Source organism: Pseudophryne corroboree, chromosome 1 (assembly GCF_028390025.1).
Source record: "Pseudophryne corroboree isolate aPseCor3 chromosome 1, aPseCor3.hap2, whole genome shotgun sequence".
NCBI classification, from domain to species: domain Eukaryota; kingdom Metazoa; phylum Chordata; class Amphibia; order Anura; family Myobatrachidae; genus Pseudophryne; species Pseudophryne corroboree.
In genome coordinates, this window is record NC_086444.1 from 140,394,309 (window position 1) to 140,418,473 (window position 24,165).

The following is a 24,165-nucleotide window of genomic DNA, read 5'->3' on the forward strand; positions in this document are numbered from 1 at the left end:
CGGTCTTTGGATGTGGTACGGGCTGTCCGTATCTATGTGAAGAGGACAGCTCCCATTGGGAATTCTGATTCTCTGTTTGTACTGTTTGGTTTTCACAAACGTGGCTGGCCTCACAAGCAGGCCCTGGCCAGATGAATTAGAATGGTGATTGCATATGCTTATGTACAGGCTGGTCGTCCAGCTCCTGTGACTATCAAGGCCCATTCTACTCTGTCTGTTGGACCTTCTTGGGCGGCTCGCCATGGTGCGACCCTTGAACAGTTGTGCAAGGCGGCTACGTGGTCCTCAGTGAACACGCTCATAAGGTTCTATGCCTTCGATACTTCCGCCTCCCAGGATGCTTCCTTTGGAAGCCGGGTTCTTGTGCTCACAACAGTGCGTCCCCTCCCATAAGGAACTGCTTTAGGACATCCCCAATGTCATTCCCTGTGGAGCCCAGTGTACCCCGCAGCAGAAAACGAGATTTATGGTAAGAATTCTTACCATAAATCTCTTTTTTCCAGTGTGTACATATTCAACCTAGTAAACCTTTCCTCGTAATCCAGTCCCTCTAGCCCTTTAATCAAATTAGTAGCTCGTCTTCGAACCCTTTCAAGTTCACCAATATCTTTTTTTTGTTTTTAATACAGTGGTGCCCAAAAATGAACACACTATTCCAGGTGCGGACGTACCAATGATTTATAAAGCTGCAGGATTACATCCTCGTCCCTTGTCTCCATTCCCCGTTTTATGCACGCTAGCACCTTACTTGCCTTCTTTACAGCGCTTTGATATTGTGTACAGTTATTAAGCCTATTATCAATGAGTACTTACAAATCTTTTTCCAATACTCTTACCCCTAGACTTTCCCCATTTAATATGTACGATGCAAGTTTGTTTTGTCCCGAAATGCATAACCTTGCATTTTTCTATATAGAACCTCATTCTCCATTTAGACACCCAGGTTTCAAGTTTAGATAAATCATTCTGCAGAGACTCCACATCTATTTCCGAATTAATTACCCTACACAGTTTAGTATCATCTGCAAAGATTGACACTGTGCTTTCCAGGCCTATTTATAGGTCATTGATAAATATGTTGAACAGTAGTGGCCCGAATATGGACCCTTGTGGTATTCTGCTGACTACTGGGGTCCAGCTTGAGGACTTCCCGTTGACCACTACTCGCTGTACCCTGTTATGCAGCCAGTTACTTATCCATGTGCAGTTTTTCCTAGGCCAAGCGACCTTTTTTTTTTTTTTGATGATCAGTCTCATGTGAGGCACTATATCGGAGGCTTTTGCAAAATCTAAGTAGACCACTGCTTTTCCCTGGTCGCAATTATTGCTCACTTCCTCGTAGAAGCTAATTAAGTTAATTTGACATGATCTGTCTCTCACATACCCATGCTGGTTCTTGCTAATAATCTTAGTGGTGTGTAGATACTCCTGTATGCTATCCCTTAGAACAATATTTTCCCCACTATAGACGTCAAACTAACCGGTCTGTAGTTACCCGGATGATTTTTGGATCCCTTTTTAAATAATGGCACTACCTCAGCTATACGCCAATCCTTCGATACCATGCCTGATCTAATTGAACTATTGAAAATCAAGTATAGGGGTCTTGCTAGTTCTGACCTAAGCTCCATAAGAACCCTCTGGTGAAGTCCATCTGGACCAAGTGATTTATTAATCTTAATTTTGCTTAGTCTCTCCCGGACTACTTCTTCACTTAAACAAGTATCTAACCACAAATCATTACTGTCACTATCGTTATGCACTCCTCCCACCATCAGTTCTTCTCTGGTGAACACTGATGAAAAAAATTTGTTCAGTATTTCCGCTTTTATTTTGTCATCATTTATCAATACTCCAAATTCATCTTTTATTGGACCTATGTTCTCCTTTTTTAACCTTTTACGGTTTGTGTATTTAAAAAACTTTTTAGGATTGGTTTTACTCTCTCTAGCATTTTGCTTTTCATTTTCCGTTTTAGCTGCTCCTATTGCTTTTTTGCATTTCTTATTGCATTCCTTGTAATACTTGAATGACTCCTCCTTTCCATTAAATTTAAATGCTTTGAAAGCACGCTTCTTGTTATCCATTTCTGCCTTGACCACCTTGTTAAGCCATATCGGTTTGAGTTTAGTACTCCTGCGTTTACTGCACATGGGAATACATTTATGAATATTGCTATCTAGCAACCCTTTTAAAGCATCCCACATTTCCGAAGTGTTCTTGTTATGAAACAAAACTTCCCACTCAATGTCGTTAAGTGCACATCTCTGCATACTGAAATTAGCCTTCCTAACGTTAAATGTTTTGGTTGAACCCTTATAGCTATGTTTCCTGAAGCTGATGTCAAATGTGATCATATAGTGATCACTGTTACCCAAAGTCTCCCCAACTTTAGTGTTTGTTATAATGTCCACATTATTAGTAATTACTAGATCCTGAGTAGTTTAACCCTTGTTGGTCAAATGGTCCGGATCGCATCTTCACATGCACCAGAGGATTCGTCTGTCCTGTGGTGGCTGCAAACCTCTCACCTAGTGAAGGGTCGAAGGTTCGGGATTCAGAATTGGATCCTTTTAACTACAGATGCAAGCCTCAGAGGTTGGGGTGCAGTCACCCAGGGGGTACAGTTTCAGGGAAGATGGACAAGTCAGGAAGTCGTCCTTTCAATAAATATCCTGGATCTCAGGGCTATCTACAACGCCCTTCTGCAGGCCTCATCTCTTCCTCAGAATCAGGCCATTCAAGTCCAGTCGGACAATGCGACGGCGGTAACATACATCAACCGATAGGGCGGTACGAAAAGCAGAGCTGCAATATCAGATGTATCAAGAATTCTCCTCTGGGCAGAAAGACACGCCATGGCGTTATCGGCGATCTTCATTCCGGGAGTAGACAACTGGGAAGCAGATTTCGTCAGACACAACCTACACCAGAGGGAATGGGTCCTCCACCCGGAGGTGGTCCAGTGGCTGACACGTCGGTGAGGGTTTCCACAAATAGACATGATGGCCTCTCGACTCAATAAGAAGCTCAAGCGGTACTGTTCCAGGTCTAGGGACCCACAAGCTGTAGTGGTCGACGCCCTGAAAACTCCGTGTTTTTACCAGCTGGTGTACTTGTTTCCTCCCATTCCTCTGATCCCAAGAATTCTCAAAAGAATAAAAAGGGAAAGATTTCAAACAATCCTCATTGCTCCGGACTGGCCGCGAAGGGCCTGGTATGCGTATCTTCTCGAGATACTGATAGAAGATCCGTGGCCTCTGCCTTTTCAAGAGGATCTTCTGCAACAGGGCACGCTCGTTTATCAAGACTTACCACGGCTACGTTTGACGACATGAAAGTTGAACGGCTCATTCTAGCTAGGAGAGGGATTCCTGACAAGGTCATCCCGACTAGGATCCAGGCCAGGAAGGGGGTAACGTCAAAGCATTACCATCGTATCTGGAAGAAATATGTCTTTTGGTGTGAGAGCAGACATTATTCCATGGTGGAGTTTCATCTGGGACGTTCCTGCTTTTTCTGCAGTCAGGAGTTGATGTGGGCCTCTGCCTAGGCTCCTTAAAATTTCAGATTTCGGCCTTGTCTATTTTCTTTCAGAAACAATTGGCTTCTCTCCCTGAGGTCCAGATGTTTTTGAAAGGTGTTCTTCATATCCAGCCTCCCTTTGTGCCTCCCACGGCACCTTGGGATCTCAGTTTGGTTTTGAAATTCCTCCAATCGGATTGGTTTGAACCGTTACAGGATGTAGACGTAAAGTATCTTACGTGGAAGACCGTCACACTGTTAGCCTTGGCTTCGGCAAGGCGTGTGTCGGAACTGGGGGCGTGTCTCACAAGAGCCCCTACTTGATTTTCCATGAGGACAGAGCTGAACTCAGGACTCGTCAGCAATTCCTTCCTAAGGTGGTGTCGGCGTTTCACATCAACCAGCCAATTGTGGTTCTGGTTGTTACGGACACCTCTGCTACTTCAAAGTCTTTGGATGTTGTAAGGGCTTTGAAGGTAGCTGTAAAGCGAACTGCTCTTCACGGAAATCGGACTCGCTGTTCGTTATATATGATGCCAATAAGATTGGGTGTCCTGCTTCAAAGCAGTCAATTGCACGCTGGATCTTGCTCACTATCCAGCATACTTATTCCACAGTAGGCTTGCCGATTCCAAAATCTGTACAGGCCCACTCTTAATAGGTCGGTGGGTTCCTCTTGGGCAGCTGCCCAGGGTGTCGCGGCTTTACAGCTCTGCTGAGCAACTACTTGGTCGGGTTCAAACATGTTTGCTAAGTTTTACAAGTTCGATACCTTGGCATCTGAGGACCTTCAGTTTGGTCAATCAGTTCTGCAGGAACCTCAGCACTCTTCCATCCGTTTGGGAGAGTGCTGAGGTACTTCCCCATGGTACTAAATGGATTCCCAGTATCCCCTAGGATGTAAGAGAAAATAGGGTTTTAATTACCTACCGGTAAATCCTTTTCTCGTAGTCCGTAGGGAATACTGGGAGCCCGCCCGGTGCTTCGTTCTTCCTGCACGGTTACTTGTGTGCTGTTCCTGTTTTTAAGTTTGGTTAGCATGGCTTTCCTCTTGTTCTGGTTGTGCTGGTTCGAAGTCTCACCACTGTCCTTCTCTATTTTCTTCTCTCAAAGTATGTCCGTTTCCTTGGGCATAGTTTCCTAGACTGAGTTTGGTAGGAGGGGCATAGAGGTGGGAGCCAGCACACGTTATCAAACTTCTATAGTGCCCATGACTCCAAGTGGACCCATCTATACCCCATGGTACTAAATGGATTCCCAGTATCCCCTACGGACTACGAGAAAAGGACTTACCGTTAGGTAATTAAAATCCTATTTATTTATTTTTTAATGCTGTTAACAGTAGAATATTTACAAATTTTATTTAGAATCTTTTTTATTTTTTTTTATTCCACTCAGAATCAATCACTCTAACAATGCAATCGTTAAGCCCCCTGAGCTGACCCCACAAGCTGCTGCGAAGGAACTAGAAGAGGTGATGAAGCGTGTTCGTGAAGCTCAGTCTTTGATCTCTGAAGCCATCGAGCCAGGTATGCCTGCTGACAGTCGCCTTTATTCCCTGTGTCCTTTTCTGACTGGTCTCTACAGAATCAGTGTGTAGTGTTGAGTTCTGTAGTCTTTGGAATAATAGTCCATATTGTAAGATCAGTCCATATAGTCTCTGGTATCGGCCTGTGAGGAAATAGCCACTCAACCATACCTTATATACTTTCTAAGACCTATACTCTTACCCTGGCCCCTCAGATTCTGCTTTCCCCTGTCCTGATGGCTTGTATCTTGCTTTAGAGTCCAAATCGGGCTCATTGCAGTTGTCTATACATCCAGTGAGAATCAGGGTAAAATGTAAAGCAAAAGTAGAAGATTACACTGTGACTGTTGCTACGGAAGATATTCTAAATATATTGGCGATGTCTTGTGCTTTTATTTCTGTTCTGTTACAGATTGCAGACACACCAGTGTTTTGCATGTCTATTGAAACCATGCTCTGCAGGGATTTTAAGTACAAACATTTTTTTTCCCCTGCTTCTCTCTTCCTTTCCTCTGCAGAAACTTGATTGGCTTTAATAGCTGTCAATCAACCAGACTTTACACTTTTGGCAATTGTTGATGACAAGGACTTGTTTCTATTGCACTGATACATGCGGGGTGGATGGGATACTGAGGACCTTCTAGGGCTGATATTTGTAGATTACTGTTCAATGCATTATAAATATATTCAGGACTGGGAACAGACTGCAATTCCCAGCATGCCTCCTATTGACTGGAATTCTAGCATGTGAGTTTTTCACTTCTAATACAAGTATTCCTTTATTTTATATTATGAGAATTCACAGATGCAGTGGGAAACAGTGATACTGTCCTGGAGGTTGGCACTACACGCATAACAGGCTAGGTGCATGCACACTTAGCATTTGTTTGCTAAATTATTATGCATTTGGGGTGTCCATAAAGGCCATTGTTTTATAAATTGACCTTTAAAATATGGTAAATTCCCACTTTCTTCTTCTTCTTTTTGAGGACACTGGAGACTTTGGGTTAGAGGCTCAATGGCAGATGTACTAAGCTGTGGAAAGTGATAAAGTAATCATCTCCTAACTGTAAACTTTTCCGTAACATGGCAGTTAGGAGCTGTTCAGCTGGTACTTCATCTCTCCACTTTATCTCTTTCCAGTGCTTAGTCCATCTTTCCTATATAGTAGTCTGAACTGCAGGTACTTCAAATATCTACAGAAGCTTTGAAACCCATCCCATTCTATACCCCCTGTTGGTAGTAAACCCTAGTTTTAAAATGCCCACAGTTTTCTGGACTTTTTCTACACTGCTGCTTTGTCAGCATTTTTCTTTCGTTTTTTTTTTTTTTTTTTAAAATAATAGAATAAATATATATATATATATATATATATAGATATATATAGATAGATAGATAGATATAGAACTGCTGTTCTGGAGAGCCTGTCAGACCACAAAGCCTGATCAACACAATTGTGGTTATAATTGGTAGCGAATACAGCATTGAAATACTTTTATTTGAATATCGCATCGCTCTGATCCCATTGCCAAGTATTGACGAACTCAGCGTTCTTGCTCTGTTTTCTTACTGATATTCCTGTGGGAACAACATTACCGATAAATCGGTTACTGATCCCATAAAGCTCTTCCAATATTCATTGATATGAACCCCCGATGAAGTCCTTTGGGACGAAACGCGTTGGGTTGCGGTTCAGATGTGAGAACATCAAACATTCATTGAAAGACATTATTGGATGAATTCACCTATTCAGTGATTTTATGTCAGGTCGTCAATTGAAATTTGTATTTTAAATATTGTCATGTACACATTATTCACTACAAATGTATTGTTCAATGGCAATATGTGAATAAATTGAAAGTTTTTTATGTTTTTGGTGGTCAAGTAATCTTGGAAGAGAGGTTGCATCCAAAGTCACAAACACATAGCTCCCTTAGACATTTTTTCTTGCATTCTATCCCCAGTACTCCAGCTAACAGAGGGTACGTCTTAAGGTTGAAGCTCACGCATAGTGCGGTATTAGGTCAACACCACATCCATATATAAATGTGTGTGTATATATATATATATATATATATATATATATATATATATATATATATAATTATTATTATTTTTTTTACTGTAGTGCTTGTAATTTAGATCCCGACTGCATGACCAACTATAGACCGGTATCAAACCTTCCTTTTCTAGGAAAGGTTATTGAGAAAGTGGTTGCAAATCAACTGGAAACCCGCCTGACAACCCATGATATCTATGATCCATTCCAATCAGGATTCAGGAGAAGACATAGCACTGAAACAGCCCTGGTGTGTGTGTTAAATAATCTTCTGACAGCAAGAGACAGAGGCGACTGTTCAATATTAATCCTTCTGGATCTCTCTGCAGCATTTGATACCGTGGACCATGGGCTTCTGATTGAGCATCTGATACATTTTTGTGGACTGGATGGCACAGTCCTAAATTGGTTCAAATCATTTTTCACAGGCAGGTCACAGAGAGTATCGGCTGGATTATTTCATCACCACCAGTGCCATTGCCATGTGGTGTCCCACAAGGTTCTATACTATCCCCCATGCTTTTTGCAGTATACATGCTACCGCTGGGTGAAATAATCAGGCGCCATGGGCTAGTCTACCACTGCCATGCAGATGATACACAACTGTACTTGTCCTTTGCTCCGGGCACTGATAACCCAATAGTAACCCTAAATGGCTGTCTAGCTGAACTCCAGGAGTGGATGAGTGCTAGTTTGCTGCGACTGAACCCGGATAAAACAGAGGTCCTTATGATAGGACCGCAACATCAAAGGACAAGACTGCAGCATAGGCAACCAACTGGACTTACACTCGGGGATTCAGAATTACAAACCACTGATCGTGTGCGGAATCTTGGCGTTGTCCTGGATGGTGGCTTGACACTTAAACATCAGATATCAACCACAATCAAATCCTCATTCTTTCACCTGAGGAACATAGCCAGAATCAAGCACTTAATTCCCTCAGATGATCTGCCAAAAGTCATCCACGCATTTGTATCATCTCGATTAGACTACTGTAATGCCCTCTACCTTGGTCTCCCAGCTTACAGCTGGTGCAAAACGCAGCTGCCAGGCTGTTAACCAACCAGCCCCGTTCTAGCCACGTAACACCCATACTTTACTCCCTTCACTGGCTGCCTGTAAGATGGCGAATCATCTTCAAGATTGGCTTACTGAGTTTCAAAGCACTACATGACCAGGGCCCAAGGTACCTGAAGCAGCTACTGACCCCATACTGCCCCACTCGATTACTGCGATCTGTAGATGAAGGACTTTTAGCAGTGCCTAGAATCTCCCGTAATTCATCTGGGGGTCGAGCTTTTAGTCATGCGGCTCCGACTATATGGAACTCACTTCCCCGCACAGTGCGAGAGGCCCCAACTATAGAATCCTTCAAAAGTAGACTCAAGACTTTCCTTTTTACTCAAGCATTCCCATAATGTCCCTTTAGTATCTCCATGCTTCTGTATTTTCTGAAAATCTGTTCTGTACTTCATTATTTTCTGTACTATATTATGCTATGTATCTGTTAAGCGCCTTGAGTCCTATTGGAGAAAGCGCTATATAAATAAAATTATTATTATTATTGTACATCTGCAGCTACTAGTGGCTGTGCGTGAAGCCCGTGTGAGGAGGTAATGTTGCTGTACCTGCGCTGGTCCACCATGGCGTGCTTTCCGCCATTCTGAGTGTTCAGTCTTCCCTCCTATGAATCTCTGACAGAGTGGTTCTAGATTAGGGTATTGAATTATAAGTGGTTTAGGGCCCTTAGTCCTGTTGGGGACTGGGGTCTATCTAGGAAGTTCACTTTCTTAATTTTATCCTCAGGTGTCCTTTACATGCCTTGTCACATAAAGGGGGCACTTTCAGAGCTAGGGATTTTGGGAGGGGGGGGAGGGACACACAATTATCCGTTAAGTTTTACCTTTATTTTGAATGTCGCTCCAAGCTTCCTGTGGTCAGGGACACCAATCTGAGGGTCATTTGCTAGCCGCTTACTCCCAGTAAGGGAGTGAGCGTCCAATACCTTCCACTAGGAAACCCTTTCACCTGAGCACTCCAGGACAAGGGGCATTTCCATCGACTTCACATGACAATTGAATTAGAGGTATTTCAGTGCAGGGAATGAAGTCCTGCCCCTCAAATGGAAGATTTAGTTTGGGAAGCATGGACTGTTCTGTGACGGACTCTCTTCTCCACACTGAGGTTATGATCGATTTGGAATCTCTGCCCAATATACACTGCTCAAAAATTAAAGGGAACACTAAAATAACACATCCTAGATCTGAATGAATGAAATATTCTTATTAAATACTTTGTTCTTTACATAGTTGAATGTGCTGACAACAAAATCACACACAAATTATCAATGGAAATCAAATTTATTAACCCATGGAGGTCTGGTAAGAACATCCTCTACTGTTGGGTGTGGATCTAGGTTTGAGACACAGCAAGCCCTCCAACAGGCTCCCTAACACTTTGCTTACACACTCCAAGGCTAAAAGATGTCTACGACAGGCTCCATCTGCCACGTCATTACACTGAAGTATGGTCTCAACATTCGAGTCCATAACATCTGCATTAACTTCATGTGATAGACATGCAATAGTAGCATCTACACTGCTCAAAAAAATAAAGGGAACACTTAAACAACACAATGTAACTCCAAGTCAATCACACTTCTGTGAAATGAAACTGTCCACTTAGGAAGCAACACTGATTGACAATCAATTTCACATGCTGTTGTGCAAATGGAATAGACCACAGGTTCTCAAACTCGGTCCTCAGGACCCCACACAGTGCATGTTTTGCAGGTCTCCTCACAGAATCACAAGTGAAATAATCAGCTCCACCTGTGGACCTTTTAAAATGTGTCAGTGAGTAATTAATACATCTGTGCACTTGCTGGGTTACCTGCAAAACATGCACTGTGTGGGGTCCTGAGGACCGAGTTTGAGAACCACTGGAATAGACAACAGGTGGAAATTATAGGCAATTAGCAAGACACCCCCAATAAAGGAGTTGTTCTGCAGGTGGTGACCACAGACCACTTCTCAGCTCCTATGCTTTCTGGCTGATGTTTTGGTCACTTTTGAAAGCTGGCGGTGCTTTCACTCTAGTGGTAGCATGAGACGGGGTCTACAAACTACACAAGTGGCTCAGGTAGTGCAGCTCATCCTGGATCGCACATCAATGCGAGCTGTGGCAAGAAGATTTGCTGTGTCCGTCAGCGTAGTGTCCAGAGCATGGAGGCGCTACCAGGAGACAGGCCAGTACATCAGGAGACGTGGAGGAGGCCGTAGGAGGGCAACAACCCAGCAGCAGGACCGCTACCTCCGCCTTTGTGCAAGGAGGAACAGGAGGAGCACTGCCAGAGCCCTGCAAAATTACCTCCAGCAAGCCACAAATGTGCATGTGTCTACTCAAACGATCAGAAACCGACTCCATGAGGGTGGTATGAGGGCCTGACGTCCACAGGTGGGGGTTGTGCTTACAGCCCAACACCGTTGTGAGGATACCGGATTCCAAATCACTCAGTCATGGTGGTAGATGAAAAACCAACAGTGGTTTATTGAACAGAATGGGTTATAAACAGCTCAGCACACTTCTGTGATCCAATTCTACATGACAATCCCTCCTGGAACTCCTGACAGAACATTACTTCTTAGCCAGTCTCCTGCCACTCTCTCTCTCTGTCAGATCTCTCCCCCCAGCAGAGTTTACTCTTGTTATACCCTCCCCTGTCTATTCATCACACAAGCTGGTCAGTCGGGAGTGGAGACGAGGTGTCTGGACTCTTGTACACAATGGAGTGCACAGGATCAGAATACCTGCATCTCCATACAGAACCTGTTTACTACATAACCTACTCATCCTAATCATATCTGAGTGTACAGCTAGGGGACTTACATTACAATGAACTGATTTAACTATGTTACTAACACTCTGGCCTGGACTTAATCAGTTAACAATTACATTGAATATATAATAACCAAATAAACTACATATACCAAATATAAAAGATAAAATATAACTGTACAATATAATAACCACACAATACAATACAATATTGCCTAGCATATAACTAATAACATATTGGCAATTGGTGAAGTCCATGTGTAGGACCAGGGCTAGGAAAGTAACCATGTGTCTTTTACCACTGTGCGACACGACGCGCCGGCTGTGTCATCACGTGTCGTCCCAACCGTGCAGGACGTTTGGCATTTGCCAGAGAACACCAAGATTGGCAAATTCGCCACTGGCGCCCTGTACTCTTCACAGATGAAAGCAGGTTCTCACTGAGCACATGTGACAGAGTCTGGAGACGCCAAGGAGAACGTTCTGCTGCCTGCAGCATCCTCCAGCATGACCGGTTTGGCAGTGGGTCAGTAATGGTGTGGGGTGGCATTTCTTTGGGGGGTCGCACTGCCCTCCCATGTGCTCGCCAGAGGTAGCCTGACTGCCATTAGGTACCGAGGTGAGAACCTCAGACCCCTTGTGAGACCATATGCTGGTGCGGTTGGCCCTGGGCTCTTCCTAATGCAAGACAATGCTAGACCTCATGTGGCTGGAGTGTGTCAGCAGTTCCTGAAAGACAAAGGCAGTGATGCTGTGGACTGGCCCGCCCGTTCCTCAGACCTGAATCCAATTGAGCACATCTGGGACATCATGTCTCGCTCCATCCACCAACAGACTGTCCAGACTGTTGCACCACAGACTGTCCAGGAGTTGACGGATGCTTTAGTCCAGGTCTGGGAGGAGATCCCTCAGGAGACCATCCGCCACCTCATCAGGAGCATGCCCAGGCGTTGTAGGGAGGTCATACAGGCACGTGGAGGCCACACACACTACTGGGCCTTATTTTGACTTGTTTTACGGACATTACATCAAAGTTGGATCAGCCTGTAGTGTGTTTACCATTTTAATTTTGAGTGTGACTCCAAATCCAGACCTCCATAGGTTATCAAATGTGATTTCCATTGATAATTTTTGTGTGATTTTGTTGTCAGCACATTCAACTATGTAAAGTATTTAATAAGAATATTTCATTCATTCAGATCTAGAATGTGTTATTTTAGTGTTCCCTTTTTGTTGAGCAGTGTATCAGAGCTGGAAGCCCTGTCCTGTAAATTTCCACATATCCTCTATCTTAAACTTCCACCTAAAACAGGATATTATGATTCTGGCTTTAGTTTATTGTTTGTCTTTGCAAGAATTAAGTCTCATCACTCTCTGGACATTTATTATTTATTACCAGTTATGTATATAGCGCACACATATTCCGCAGCGCTTTACAGAGAATATTTGGCCATTCACATCAGTCCCTGCCCCAGTGGAGCTTACAATCTATATTCCCTATCACATGTATATGCACACGCATTCACACTAGTGTTACTTTTTGTTGTAAGCCAATTAACCTACCAGTATATTTTCTCTAACATACTAGTGGATGCTGGGGACTCCGTAAGGACCATGGGGAATAGACGGGCTCCGCAGGAGACATGGGCACTTTAAGAAAGAATTTAGATTCTGGTATGTTCAGGCTCCTCCCTCTATGTCCCTCCTCCAGACCTCCGTTTGAGACTGTGCCCGGACGAGCTGGGTGCTGTTCAGTGAGCTCTCCTGAGCTTGCTGTGAGAAAGTATTTTGTTAGGTTTTTTATTTTCAGGGAGCTCTGCTGGCAACAGACTCCCTGCATCGTGGGACAGAGGGGAGAGAAGCAGCCCTACTCTCTGAAGCTAGGTCCTGCTTCTTAGGCTACTGGACACCATTAGCTCCAGAGGGATCATGCACAGGATCTCACCCTCGTCGTCCGATACCAGAGCCGCGCCGCCGTCCCCCTCACAGAGCCGGAAGACAGAAGCCGGGTGAGTATGAGAAGCAAGAAGACTTCGAAATCAGCGGCAGAAGACTCCGTTCTTCACTGAGGTAACGCACAGCACTGCAGCTGTGCGCCATTGCTCCCACACACCTCACATACTCCGGTCACTGTAAGGGTGCAGGGCGCAGGGGGGGCGCCCTGGGCAGCATATGGACCTCTTTTGGCAAAAGTACACATATATACAGTTGGGCACTGTATTTATGTATGAGCCCCCGCCAAGAAAATGTATATTTAAGCGGGACAGAAGCCCGCCGTCGAGGGGGCGGGGCTTCTTCCTCAGCACTCACCTGCGCCATTTTTTCTCCACTGCTCCGCTGAGAGGAAGCTCCCCAGGCTCTCCCCTGCAGATACACGGTAGAAGAGGGTAAAAAGAGAGGGGGGGGGGGGGGCACATAATTAGGCGCAAAAATCAATATAAACAGCAGCTACTGGGTTAACATTAAGTTACTGTGTTATTCCTGGGTTTATAGCGCTGGGGTGTGTGCTGGCATACTCTCTCTGTATCTCCAAAGGGCCTTGTGGGGGAATTGTCTTCAGATGAGCATTCCCTGAGTGTGTGGTGTGTCGGTACGTGTGTGTTGACATGTCTGAGGTAAAAGGCTCCCCTAAGGAGGTGATGGAGCAAATGTGTGTGTGAGTGGTGTCTCCGTCGACAACGCCGACACCTGTTTGGATATGTGAAATTAAGTGCTAAGGAAAATTTATTGCACAAAAGATTAGAGAACAGACAGGGAATCTACCCATGTCTGTCCCTATGTCGCAGAGACCTTCAGAGTCTCTCAATGCTCACTATCCAAAATAATAGACACTGATATCGACACGGAGTCTGACTCCAGTGTTGACTACGATAATGCAAAGTTACAGCCAAAATGGCAGGAAAGTATTTAATATATGATTATTGTAATAAAAAATGTTTTGCATATCACTGATGACTCATCTGTCCCTGACACAAGGGTACACATGTTTAAGGGGAAGAAAGCTGAGGTAAATTTCTCTCCTCTCATGAAGAAAAAGAGCGGGAATCTCCAGACAAGAGACTGCAGTTTCCCACAAAGAATTCTCAGGGAGTATCCTTTCCCTATTAGGGCCAGGATACGATGGGAATCTTCCCCTAGGGTGTCACGTTTGCCCAAAAGGTTGCTCTGACTTAACAACAGTCCTCAGGGATCCTACAGATAGCATGCAGTAAAAGTACTTTGAAGTCCATTTACACACATTCTGGTACACTACTCAGACCGGCGATTGTGTCGGCATGGGTTTATAGCGCTGTAGCAGCGTGGACAGATACCTTATCAGCAGAGATTGAGACCCTAGTATGTATGTATATATATGTATGTATGTATGTATATATATATATATATATATATATATATATATATAGATATATAGATATATATATAAAAGATGCTGTCTTAGATATATATATATATATATATATATATATATATATATATATAAAACATGCCCAAAGAGACATTAGTCTACTGGGTTCTAGAGTCAACGCTATGTCGATTTCTGCTTGACGTGTCCTGTGGAACATGCAATGGACAGGTGATGCCGACTTAAGAGGCATATGGAAGGTTTACCTTACAAGGCTGAGGATTGTGTGGAGAAGGGATCTCGGACCTGGTCTCCACAGCTATAGCTGGTAATTCTGATTTTTTTGCCTTATACTTCAGCACAGCCTAGGAAAGCACGACATTATCAAATGCAGTCCTTTCGATCACAAAGAAACAAGAAAGTCCGAGGTGCGTCCTTTCTGGCCAGAGGCAGGGGCAGAGGAAAGAAGCTGCACAACACAGCTAGTTCCCAGGAACAGAAGTCCTCCCCGGCCTCTACAAAATCCACCGCATGTCGCTGGGGCTCCACAGGCGGAGCTAGGCCGGTGGGGGTACGTCTTCGAAATTTCAGCCACAAGTGGGTTCACTCCCTGTTGGATCCCTGGGTAATAGATATTGTGTCTCAGGGATACAAGCTGGACTTTGTGGAGATGCCCCCTCACCGACGGCCCTGCCGGCTTCCCCCCACGAGAGGGAAATAGTGTTAACTGCAATTCACAAATTGTATCTTCCACAGGTGGTGGTCAAGGTTCCCCTCCTTCAACAAGGAGGGGGTTATTATTCGACCATGTTGTAGTCCCGAAACCGGACGGTTCGGTCAGACCCATATTGAATTTAAAATCCCTGAACATATACTTGAAAAGGTTCAAGTTCAAGATGGAATCGCTGAGAGCGGTCGTCGCAAGCCTGGAAGGGGGGGATTTTATGGTGTCTCTGGACATAAGGGATGCATACCTTCATTTCTCTAACGTCCTAAGTGGATGCTGGGACTCCGTAAGGACCATGGGGAATAGCGGCTCCGCAGGAGACTGGGCACAAAAGTAAAAGCTTGAACTAAAAGTTCCAAAACTGGTTAGGCAATACACTTACACCAGATCTGGATGGTAACCCGCACCGAGAATTGTAAAATATGATATCAGTCGTACAGTTGGAGTGCCTATTATAATTTCTAAATATACCCTGTTATAGGGATTCACATATATCAATTACATATGAAAAAAGAATTTTAAAAGGCTCATAAAGGTGCTACCCACTGGTTTAAACACGGATATAGGATCAAATCCCCATAGGGAGGGGAAAGAAAAAAGAAACCAGATAAATTAAAGGTGCACTCATCCAACTACTAAGTCCATTGATAAGAATATTGTTGTAGACCATATATATCCCTAGCAGCTATAACAGATAAAGGCTTAAATGCTCAATAGCCTATAATAATATGGAGGTTTATTTTGTTGTTCACTTATATGGGACTCAATTGTCCTTTATTGAAATTAGAGCGAAATAATGTTAAAATTCATAGAATAAGAGAGAGAGAATAAAAGGTGACAGAAATAGAAAAATCTGTGAATAAAGATTTAAAAACAAAGCTGATGTGTCTTGCCCTGCTTATATTTTCCTATGTTAGTTTTGATTGTGCATACACATACATATATTCATGCAGCACTGTATCAGTGCTATCCTTATATGAGACCTGCAGTTTTCATATTAATTGGAGCCTATTGTATTAAGATAAGGGGAAATATGTTGTCCTAATTCAAGGTTACAACCTGTTACATTAAAATGTAACCAAATTTTATTTCCCCACTCCTGCCCTTAAGGCTATAATTGTGATGAACTTAGTTCCACTTTCATACACAGAGAAGTGAAACAATGTTGCTGATTGTGTAACTTTACACCTGAAGTTCTGCAACTATCACGTAATGCAGAGAATGCTGATATGATGCTATATAACTAGATTTAATATTTGAGAGAACTGGTAAGGATGTATCTGGATAGATAATTTTATAAACCTATATTAAGGGTTATTTACTATGTAGGTCTGGATCATCCCTGACCCTAATTCCATAAATAAATGGGCTGGTGGGATAGATTTTGTATATCCCAAATGGTGTTAATCCACAGTGTTTATGCTCAGCAGTGTTGAAATTGTGTCCATACAGGACATATTAGTAGCACTAAAATGTTGCTGATTGCGTTCTAATAATTTATAATTACTGTAAATGCCACAGGATCATGCCCCTATTTGACAACTAACTGCAACACACACACCATAGCATTAAGTACCCGCTAGACACAGAAAAAGTCTTGTGACTAGCTATAGCACCATTGTCTCTCCTATTTATTATATACGTCAGCTAGCCCACAGCGTGTGAATGGGACTGCAGGTGTATCAGAATGCGTTCAGAAACTCCTCTATAACATGGGTAAATCCGTTCAGAAACTGCTTTATAACATGAATGGATTAGGCTCCCAATAATACACTAACGGTCTCACATATATATAATATAATATAGTGCCCTGAGGAAGCTCTTTACGAGTGAAATGCGCATAGGCTTTAGCTATGTGTTCCCGCATTGTTAATATTGTATAAAATGTGCTATTGATATCTTATATATATGTGAGACCGTTAGTGTATTATTGGGAGCCTAATCCATTCATGTTATAAAGCAGTTTCTGAACGGATTTACCCATGTTATAGAGGAGTTTCTGAACGCATTCTGATACACCTGCAGTCCCATTCACACGCTGTGGGCTAGCTGACGTATATAATAAATAGGAGAGACAATGGTGCTATAGCTAGTCACAAGACTTTTTCTGTGTCTAGCGGGTACTTAATGCTATGGTGTGTGTGTTGCAGTTAGTTGTCAAATAGGGGCATGATCCTGTGGCATTTACAGTAATTATAAATTATTAGAACGCAATCAGCAACATTTTAGTGCTACTAATATGTCCTGTATGGACACAATTTCAACAATGCTGAGCATAAACACTGTGGATTAACACCATTTGGGATATACAAAATCTATCCCACCAGCCCATTTATTTATGGAATTAGGGTCAGGGATGATCCAGACCTACATAGTAAATAACCCTTAATATAGGTTTATAAAATTATCTATCCAGATACATCCTTACCAGTTCTCTCAAATATTAAATCTAGTTATATAGCATCATATCAGCATTCTCTGCATTACGTGATAGTTGCAGAACTTCAGGTGTAAAGTTACACAATCGGCAACATTGTTTCACTTCTCTGTGTATGAAAGTGGAACGAAGTTCATCACAATTATAGCCTTAAGGGCAGGAGTGGGGAAATAAAATTTGGTTACATTTTAATGTAACAGGTTGTAACCTTGAATTAGGACAACATATTTCCCCTTATCTTAATACAATAGGCTCCAATTAATATGAAAACTGCAGGTCTCATATAAGGATAGCACTGATACAGTGCTGCATGAATATATGTATGTGTATGCACAATCAAAACTAACATAGGAAAATATAAGCAGGGCAAGACACATCAGCTTTGTTTTTAAATCTTTATTCACAGATTTTTCTATTTCTGTCACCTTTTATTCTCTCTCTCTTATTCTATGAATTTTAACATTATTTCGCTCTAATTTCAATAAAGGACAATTGAGTCCCATATAAGTGAACAACAAAATAAACCTCCATATTATTATAGGCTATTGAGCATTTAAGCCTTTATCTGTTATAGCTGCTAGGGATATATATGGTCTACAACAATATTCTTATCAATGGACTTAGTAGTTGGATGAGTGCACCTTTAATTTATCTGGTTTCTTTTTTCTTTCCCCTCCCTATGGGGATTTGATCCTAAAAGCTTGAACTAGCTGGTGTGCACTGGCTCCTCCCCCTATGACCCTCCTCCAAGCCTCAGTTAGATTTTTGTGCCCGAACGAGAAGGGTGCATGCTAGGTGGCTCTCCTGAGCTGCTTAGAGTAAAAGTTTATTTTAGGTTTTTTATTTTCAGTGAGTCCTGCTGGCAACAGGCTCACTGCATCGTGGGACTAAGGGGAGAAGAAACGAACTCACCTGCGTGCAGAGTGGATTGGGTTTCTTAGGCTACTGGACATTAACTCCAGAGGGACGATCACAGGTTCAGCCTGGATGGGTCCCGGAGCCGCTCCGCCGGCCCCCTTACAGAGCCAGAAGAACGAAGAGGTCCGGTGAAATCGGCGGCAGAAGACGTTCCTGTCTTCAACTAAGGTAGCGCACAGCACTGCAGCTGTGCGCCATTGCTCTCAGCACACTTCACACTCCGGTCACTGAGGGTGCAGGGCGCTGGGGGGGAGCGCCCTGAGACGCAATAAAAACAGAAATACCTTAGGATGGCAAAAGAAATACATCACATATAGCTCCTGGGCTATATGGATGTATTTAACCCCTGCCAGTTTTCCAGAAAAAAGCGGGAGATAAGGCCGTCGTGAAGGGGCGGAGCCTATCTCCTCAGCACACAAGCGCCATTTTCCCTCACAGTTCCGCTGGAAGGACGGCTCCCTGACTCTCCCCTGCAGTCCCTACAGAATCAGGGTAAAAACGAGAGAGGGGGGGCACTATTGGCAGCTAAATTATAAACAGCAGCTATAAAAGGGAGTAACACTTATATAAGGTTATCCCTATATATATATATAGCGCTCTGGTGTGTGCTGGCAAACTCTCCCTCTGTCTCCCCAAAGGGCTAGTGGGGTCCTGTCCTCTATCAGAGCATTCCCTGTGTGTGTGCTGGGTGTCGGTACGATTGTGTCGACATGTATGAGGAGGAAAATGATGTGGAAGCAGAGCAATTGCCTGTATTAGTGATGTCACCCCCTAGGGAGTCGACACCTGACTGGATGGTTGTATTTAAAGAACTACGTGACAATGTCAGCACTTTACAAAAAACTGTTGACGACATGAGACAGCCGTCAAATCAATTAGTGCCTGTCCAGGCGTCTCAGACACCGTCAGGGGCGATAAAACGCCCGTTACCTCAGTGGGTCGACACAGACCCAGACACGGATACTGAGTCCAGTGTCGACGGTGAGGAGACAAACGTAATGTCCAGTAGGGCCACACGTTACATGATCACGGAAATGAAGGAGGCATTGAACATTTCTGACACTACAAGTACCACAAAGAAGGGTATTATGTGGGGAGTGAAAAAACTACCAGTAGCTTTTCCTGAGTCAGATGAATTAAATGAGGTGTGTGATAAAGCGTGGGTTTCCCCCGATAAAAAAGTGCTAATTTCTTATAAATTATTGGCACTATACCCTTTCCCGCCAGAGGTTAGGGCGCGTTGGGAAACACCCCCTAGAGTAGATAAAGCGCTCACACGTTTATCTAAACAAGTAGCGTTACCGTCTCCTGATACGGCCGCCCTCAAAGAACCAGCGGATAGAAGGCTGGAAAATATCCTGAAGGGTATATACACACATACTGGTGTTATACTGCGACCAGCAATCGCATCAGCCTGGATGTGCAGTGCTGGAGTGGCGTGGTCGGATTCCCTGACTGAAAATATTGATACCCTGGATAGGGACAGTATATTACTAACTATAGAGCATTTGAAGGATGCATTACTATATATGCGTGATGCACAGAGGGATATTTGCACCCTGGCATCAAGAGTGAGTGCTATGTCCATTTCTGCCAGAAGAGCGTTATGGACACGACAGTGGTCAGGGGATGCGGATTCCAAACGACACAGGCAAAAGGCCACTCATTTCTGCCCCGGGGCAGAGGAAGAGGAAAAAGACTGCACCAGGCAGCCTCTTCCCAGGAGCAGAAGCCCTCCTCTGCTTCTGCCAAGTCTTCAGCATGACGCTGGGGCTTTACAAGCGGACTCGGACACGGTGGGGGCCCGTCTCAAAAATTTCAACGCGCAGTGGGCTCACTCGCAAGTGGACCCCTGGATTCTGCAGGTAGTATCACAGGGGTACAAACTGGAATTCGAAACGTCTCCCCCTCGCCGGTTCCTGAAGTCTGCTCTACCAAAGTCTCCCTCCGACAGGGAGGCAGTTTTGGAAGCCATTCACAAGCTGTATTCCCAGCAGGTGATAATCAAGGTACCTCTCCTACAACAGGGAAAGGGGTATTATTCCACGCTGTTTGTGGTACCGAAGCCGGACGGCTCGGTGAGACCAATTTTAAATCTAAAATCCTTGAACACTTACATAAAGAGGTTCAAATTCAAGATGGAGTCACTCAGAGCAGTGATAGCAAACCTGGAAGAAGGGGACTATATGGTGTCTCTGGACATCAAAGATGCTTATCTCCACGTCCCAATCTACCCTTCTCACCAAGGGTACCTCAGGTTTGTAGTACAAAACTGTCATTATCAGTTTCAGACGCTGCCGTTTGGATTGTCCACGGCACCTCGGGTCTTTACCAAGGTAATGGCCGAAATGATGATTCTTCTTCGAAGAAAAGGCGTTTTAATTATCCCTTACTTGGACGATCTCCTGATAAGGGCAAGGTCCAGGGAACAGTTAGAATTCGGAGTAGCACTATCTCAGTTAGTGTTACGTCAGCACGGGTGGATTCTAAATATTCCAAAATCGCAGCTGATTCCAACGACACGTCTCCTGTTCCTAGGAATGATTCTGGACACAGTCCAGAAAAAGGTGTTTCTCCCAGAGGAGAAGGCCAGGGAGTTATCCGAGCTAGTCAGGAATCTCCTAAAACCAGGCCAGGTGTCAGTGCATCAGTGCACGAGGGTCCTGGGAAAAATGGTGGCTTCTTACGAAGCGATTCCATTCGGAAGATTCCATGCAAGAACGTTTCAGTGGGATCTTCTGGACAAATGGTCCGGATTGCATCTTCAGATGCATCAGCGGATAACCCTGTCGCCAAGGACAAGGGTGTCTCTTCTGTGGGGCTGCAGAGTGCTCATCTACTAGAGGGCCGCAGATTCGGCATTCAGGATTGGATCCTGGTGACCACAGATGCCAGCCTGAGAGGCTGGGGAGCAGTCACACAGGGACAAAATTTCCAGGGCTTGTGGTCAAGCATGGAAACATCTCTTCATATAAGCATTCTGGAACTAAGGGCCATTTACAATGCCCTAAGTCAAGCAAAACCCCTGCTTCAGGGTCAGGCGGTATTGATCCAATCGGACAACATCACGTCAGTCGCCCACGTAAACAGACAGGGTCGGCACGAGAAGCAGGAGGGCGATGGCAGAAGCTGCAAGGATTCTTCGCTGGGCGGAAAATCATGTGATAGCACTGTCAGCAGTGTTCATTCCGGGAGTGGACAACTGGGAAGCGGACTTCCTCAGCAGACACGACCTTCACCCGGGGGAGTGGGGACTTCATCCAGAAGTCTTCCAAGAGATGGTAAACCGTTGGGAAAAACCAAAGGTGGACATGATGGCGTCCCGTCTCAACAAAAAACTAGACAGATATTGCGCCAGGTCAAGGGACCCTCAGGCAATAGCGGTGGACGCTCTGGTAACACCATGGGTGTACCAGTCAGTGTATGTGTTCCCTCCTCTGCCTCTCATACCAAAAGTACTGAGAATCATAATAAGGAGAGGAGTAAGAACTATACTCGTGGTTCCGGATTGGCCAAGAAGGACTTGGTAACCGGAACTTCAAGAGATGCTCACGGAGGACCCGTGGCCTCTACCTCTAAGAAAGGACCTGCTCCAGCAGAGACCTTGTCTGTTCCAAGACTTACCGCGGCTGCGTTTGACGGCATGGCGGTTGAACGCCGGATCCTGAAGGAAAAAGGCATTCCAGAAGAAGTCATCCCTACCCTGATAAAGGCCAGGAAGGATGTAACCGCGAAACATTATCACCGCATTTGGCGAAAATATGTTGCGTGGTGTGAGGCCAAAGAGGCCCCTACAGAGGAATTTCAACTGGGTCGCTTCCTACATTTCCTGCAAACAGGACTGTCTATGGGCCTAAAATTAGGGTCCATTAAGGTTCAAATTTCGGCCCTGTCAATTTTCTTCCAAAAAGAACTGGCTTCAGTGCCTGAAGTCCAGACGTTTGTCAAAGGGGTACTGCATATACAGCCTCCTTTTGTGCCCCCGGTGGCACGTTGGGATCTCAATGTGGTTTTGGGGTTCCTAAAATCACATTGGTTTGAACCACTCACCACTGTGGAATTAAAATATCTCACATGGAAGGTGGTAATGCTGTTAGCCCTGGCTTCAGCCAGGCGTGTCTCAGAATTGGCGGCTTTATCTTATAAAAGCCCTTACCTGATTTTTCACACGGATAGGGCAGAATTGAGGACTCGTCCTCAATTTCTCCCAAAGGTGGTTTCAGCGTTTCACGTGAACCAGCCTATTGTGGTGCCTGCGGCTACTAGGGACTTGGAGGACTCCAAGTTACTGGACGTAGTCAGGGCCCTGAAAATATATATTTCCAGGACGGCTGGAGTCAGGAAATCTGACTCGCTGTTTATCCTGTATGCACCCAACAAGCTGGGTGCTCCTGCTTCTAAGCAGACGATTGCTCGTTGGATTTGTAGTACAATTCAGCTTGCACATTCTGTGGCAGGCCTGCCACAGCCAAAATCTGTAAAAGCCCATTCCACAAGGAAGGTGGGCTCATCTTGGGCGGCTGCCCGAGGGGTCTCGGCTTTACAACTTTGCCGAGCAGCTACTTGGTCAGGGGCAAACACGTTTGCTAAATTCTACAAATTTGATACCCTGGCTGAGGAGGACCTGGAGTTCTCTCATTCGGTGCTGCAGAGTCATCCGCACTCTCCCGCCCGTTTGGGAGCTTTGGTATAATCCCCATGGTCCTTACGGAGTCCCAGCATCCACTTAGGACGTTAGAGAAAATAAGAATTTACTTACCGATAATTCTATTTCTCATAGTCCGTAGTGGATGCTGGGCGCCCATCCCAAGTGCGGATTGTCTGCAATACTTGTATATAGTTATTGTTACAAAATTCGGGTTATTATTGTTGTGAGCCATCTTTTCAGAGGCTCCTTCGTTTATCATACTGTTAACTGGGTTCAGATCACAGGTTGTACGGTGTGATTGGTGTGGCTGGTATGAGTCTTACCCGGGATTCAATATCCTTCCTTATTATGTACGCTCGTCCGGGCACAGTATCCTAACTGAGGATTGGAGGAGGGTCATAGGGGGAGGAGCCAGTGCACACCAGCTAGTTCAAGCTTTTACTTTTGTGCCCAGTCTCCTGCGGAGCCGCTATTCCCCATGGTCCTTACGGAGTCCCCAGCATCCACTACGGACTATGAGAAATAGAATTATCGGTAAGTAAATTCTTATTGTCCCCATTATCCACCTCATCAGGCGTACCTCAGATTTGTGGTACAGGATTGTCATTACCAATTTCAGACGTTGCCGTTTGGTCTCTCCACGGCACCGAGAATATTTACCAAGGTAATGGCGGAAATGATGGTACTCCTGCGGAAGCAAGGGGTAGCAATTATCCCATACTTGGACGATCTCCTCATAAAAGCAGGATCAAGAGAGCAGTTGCTGATCAGCGTAGCACTTTCTCTGGAAGTGTAACGGCAACACGGCTGGATTCTAAATATTCCAAAGTCGCAGTTGGTTCCTACGGCTCGTCTGCCTTTCTTAGGCATGATTCTAGACACAGACCAGAAAAGGGTTTATCTCCCGATAGAGAGAGCTCAGGGTCTTATGACACTGGTCAGGAACCTATTAAAACCAATACAGGTGTCAGTGCATCACTGCACTCGAGTCCTGGGAAGGATGGTGGCATCATACGAGGCCATTCCCTTCAGCAGGTTCCATGCGAGGACCTTTCAATGGGACTACTGGACAAGTGGTCCGGATCACATCTTCAGATGCATTGGTTAATCACCCTATCCCCCAGGGCCAGGGTGTCTCTC

General features: G+C 44.5%; 1 protein-coding gene across 5 annotated transcripts in view; it reads left to right on the forward strand.

Moving 5' to 3' along the window:
- The window catches only part of SREK1 (splicing regulatory glutamic acid and lysine rich protein 1), a 207,634-nt gene that overhangs the window by 103,997 nt on the left and 79,472 nt on the right, over positions 1-24,165 (forward strand). For all 5 annotated transcript variants that reach the window (XM_063963325.1, XM_063963311.1, XM_063963318.1 and 2 more), the window contains exon 7: positions 4,924-5,054. In XM_063963325.1, the coding sequence (XP_063819395.1) occupies positions 4,924-5,054 (131 nt within the window). The remainder of the gene's footprint in view (positions 1-4,923; positions 5,055-24,165) is intronic.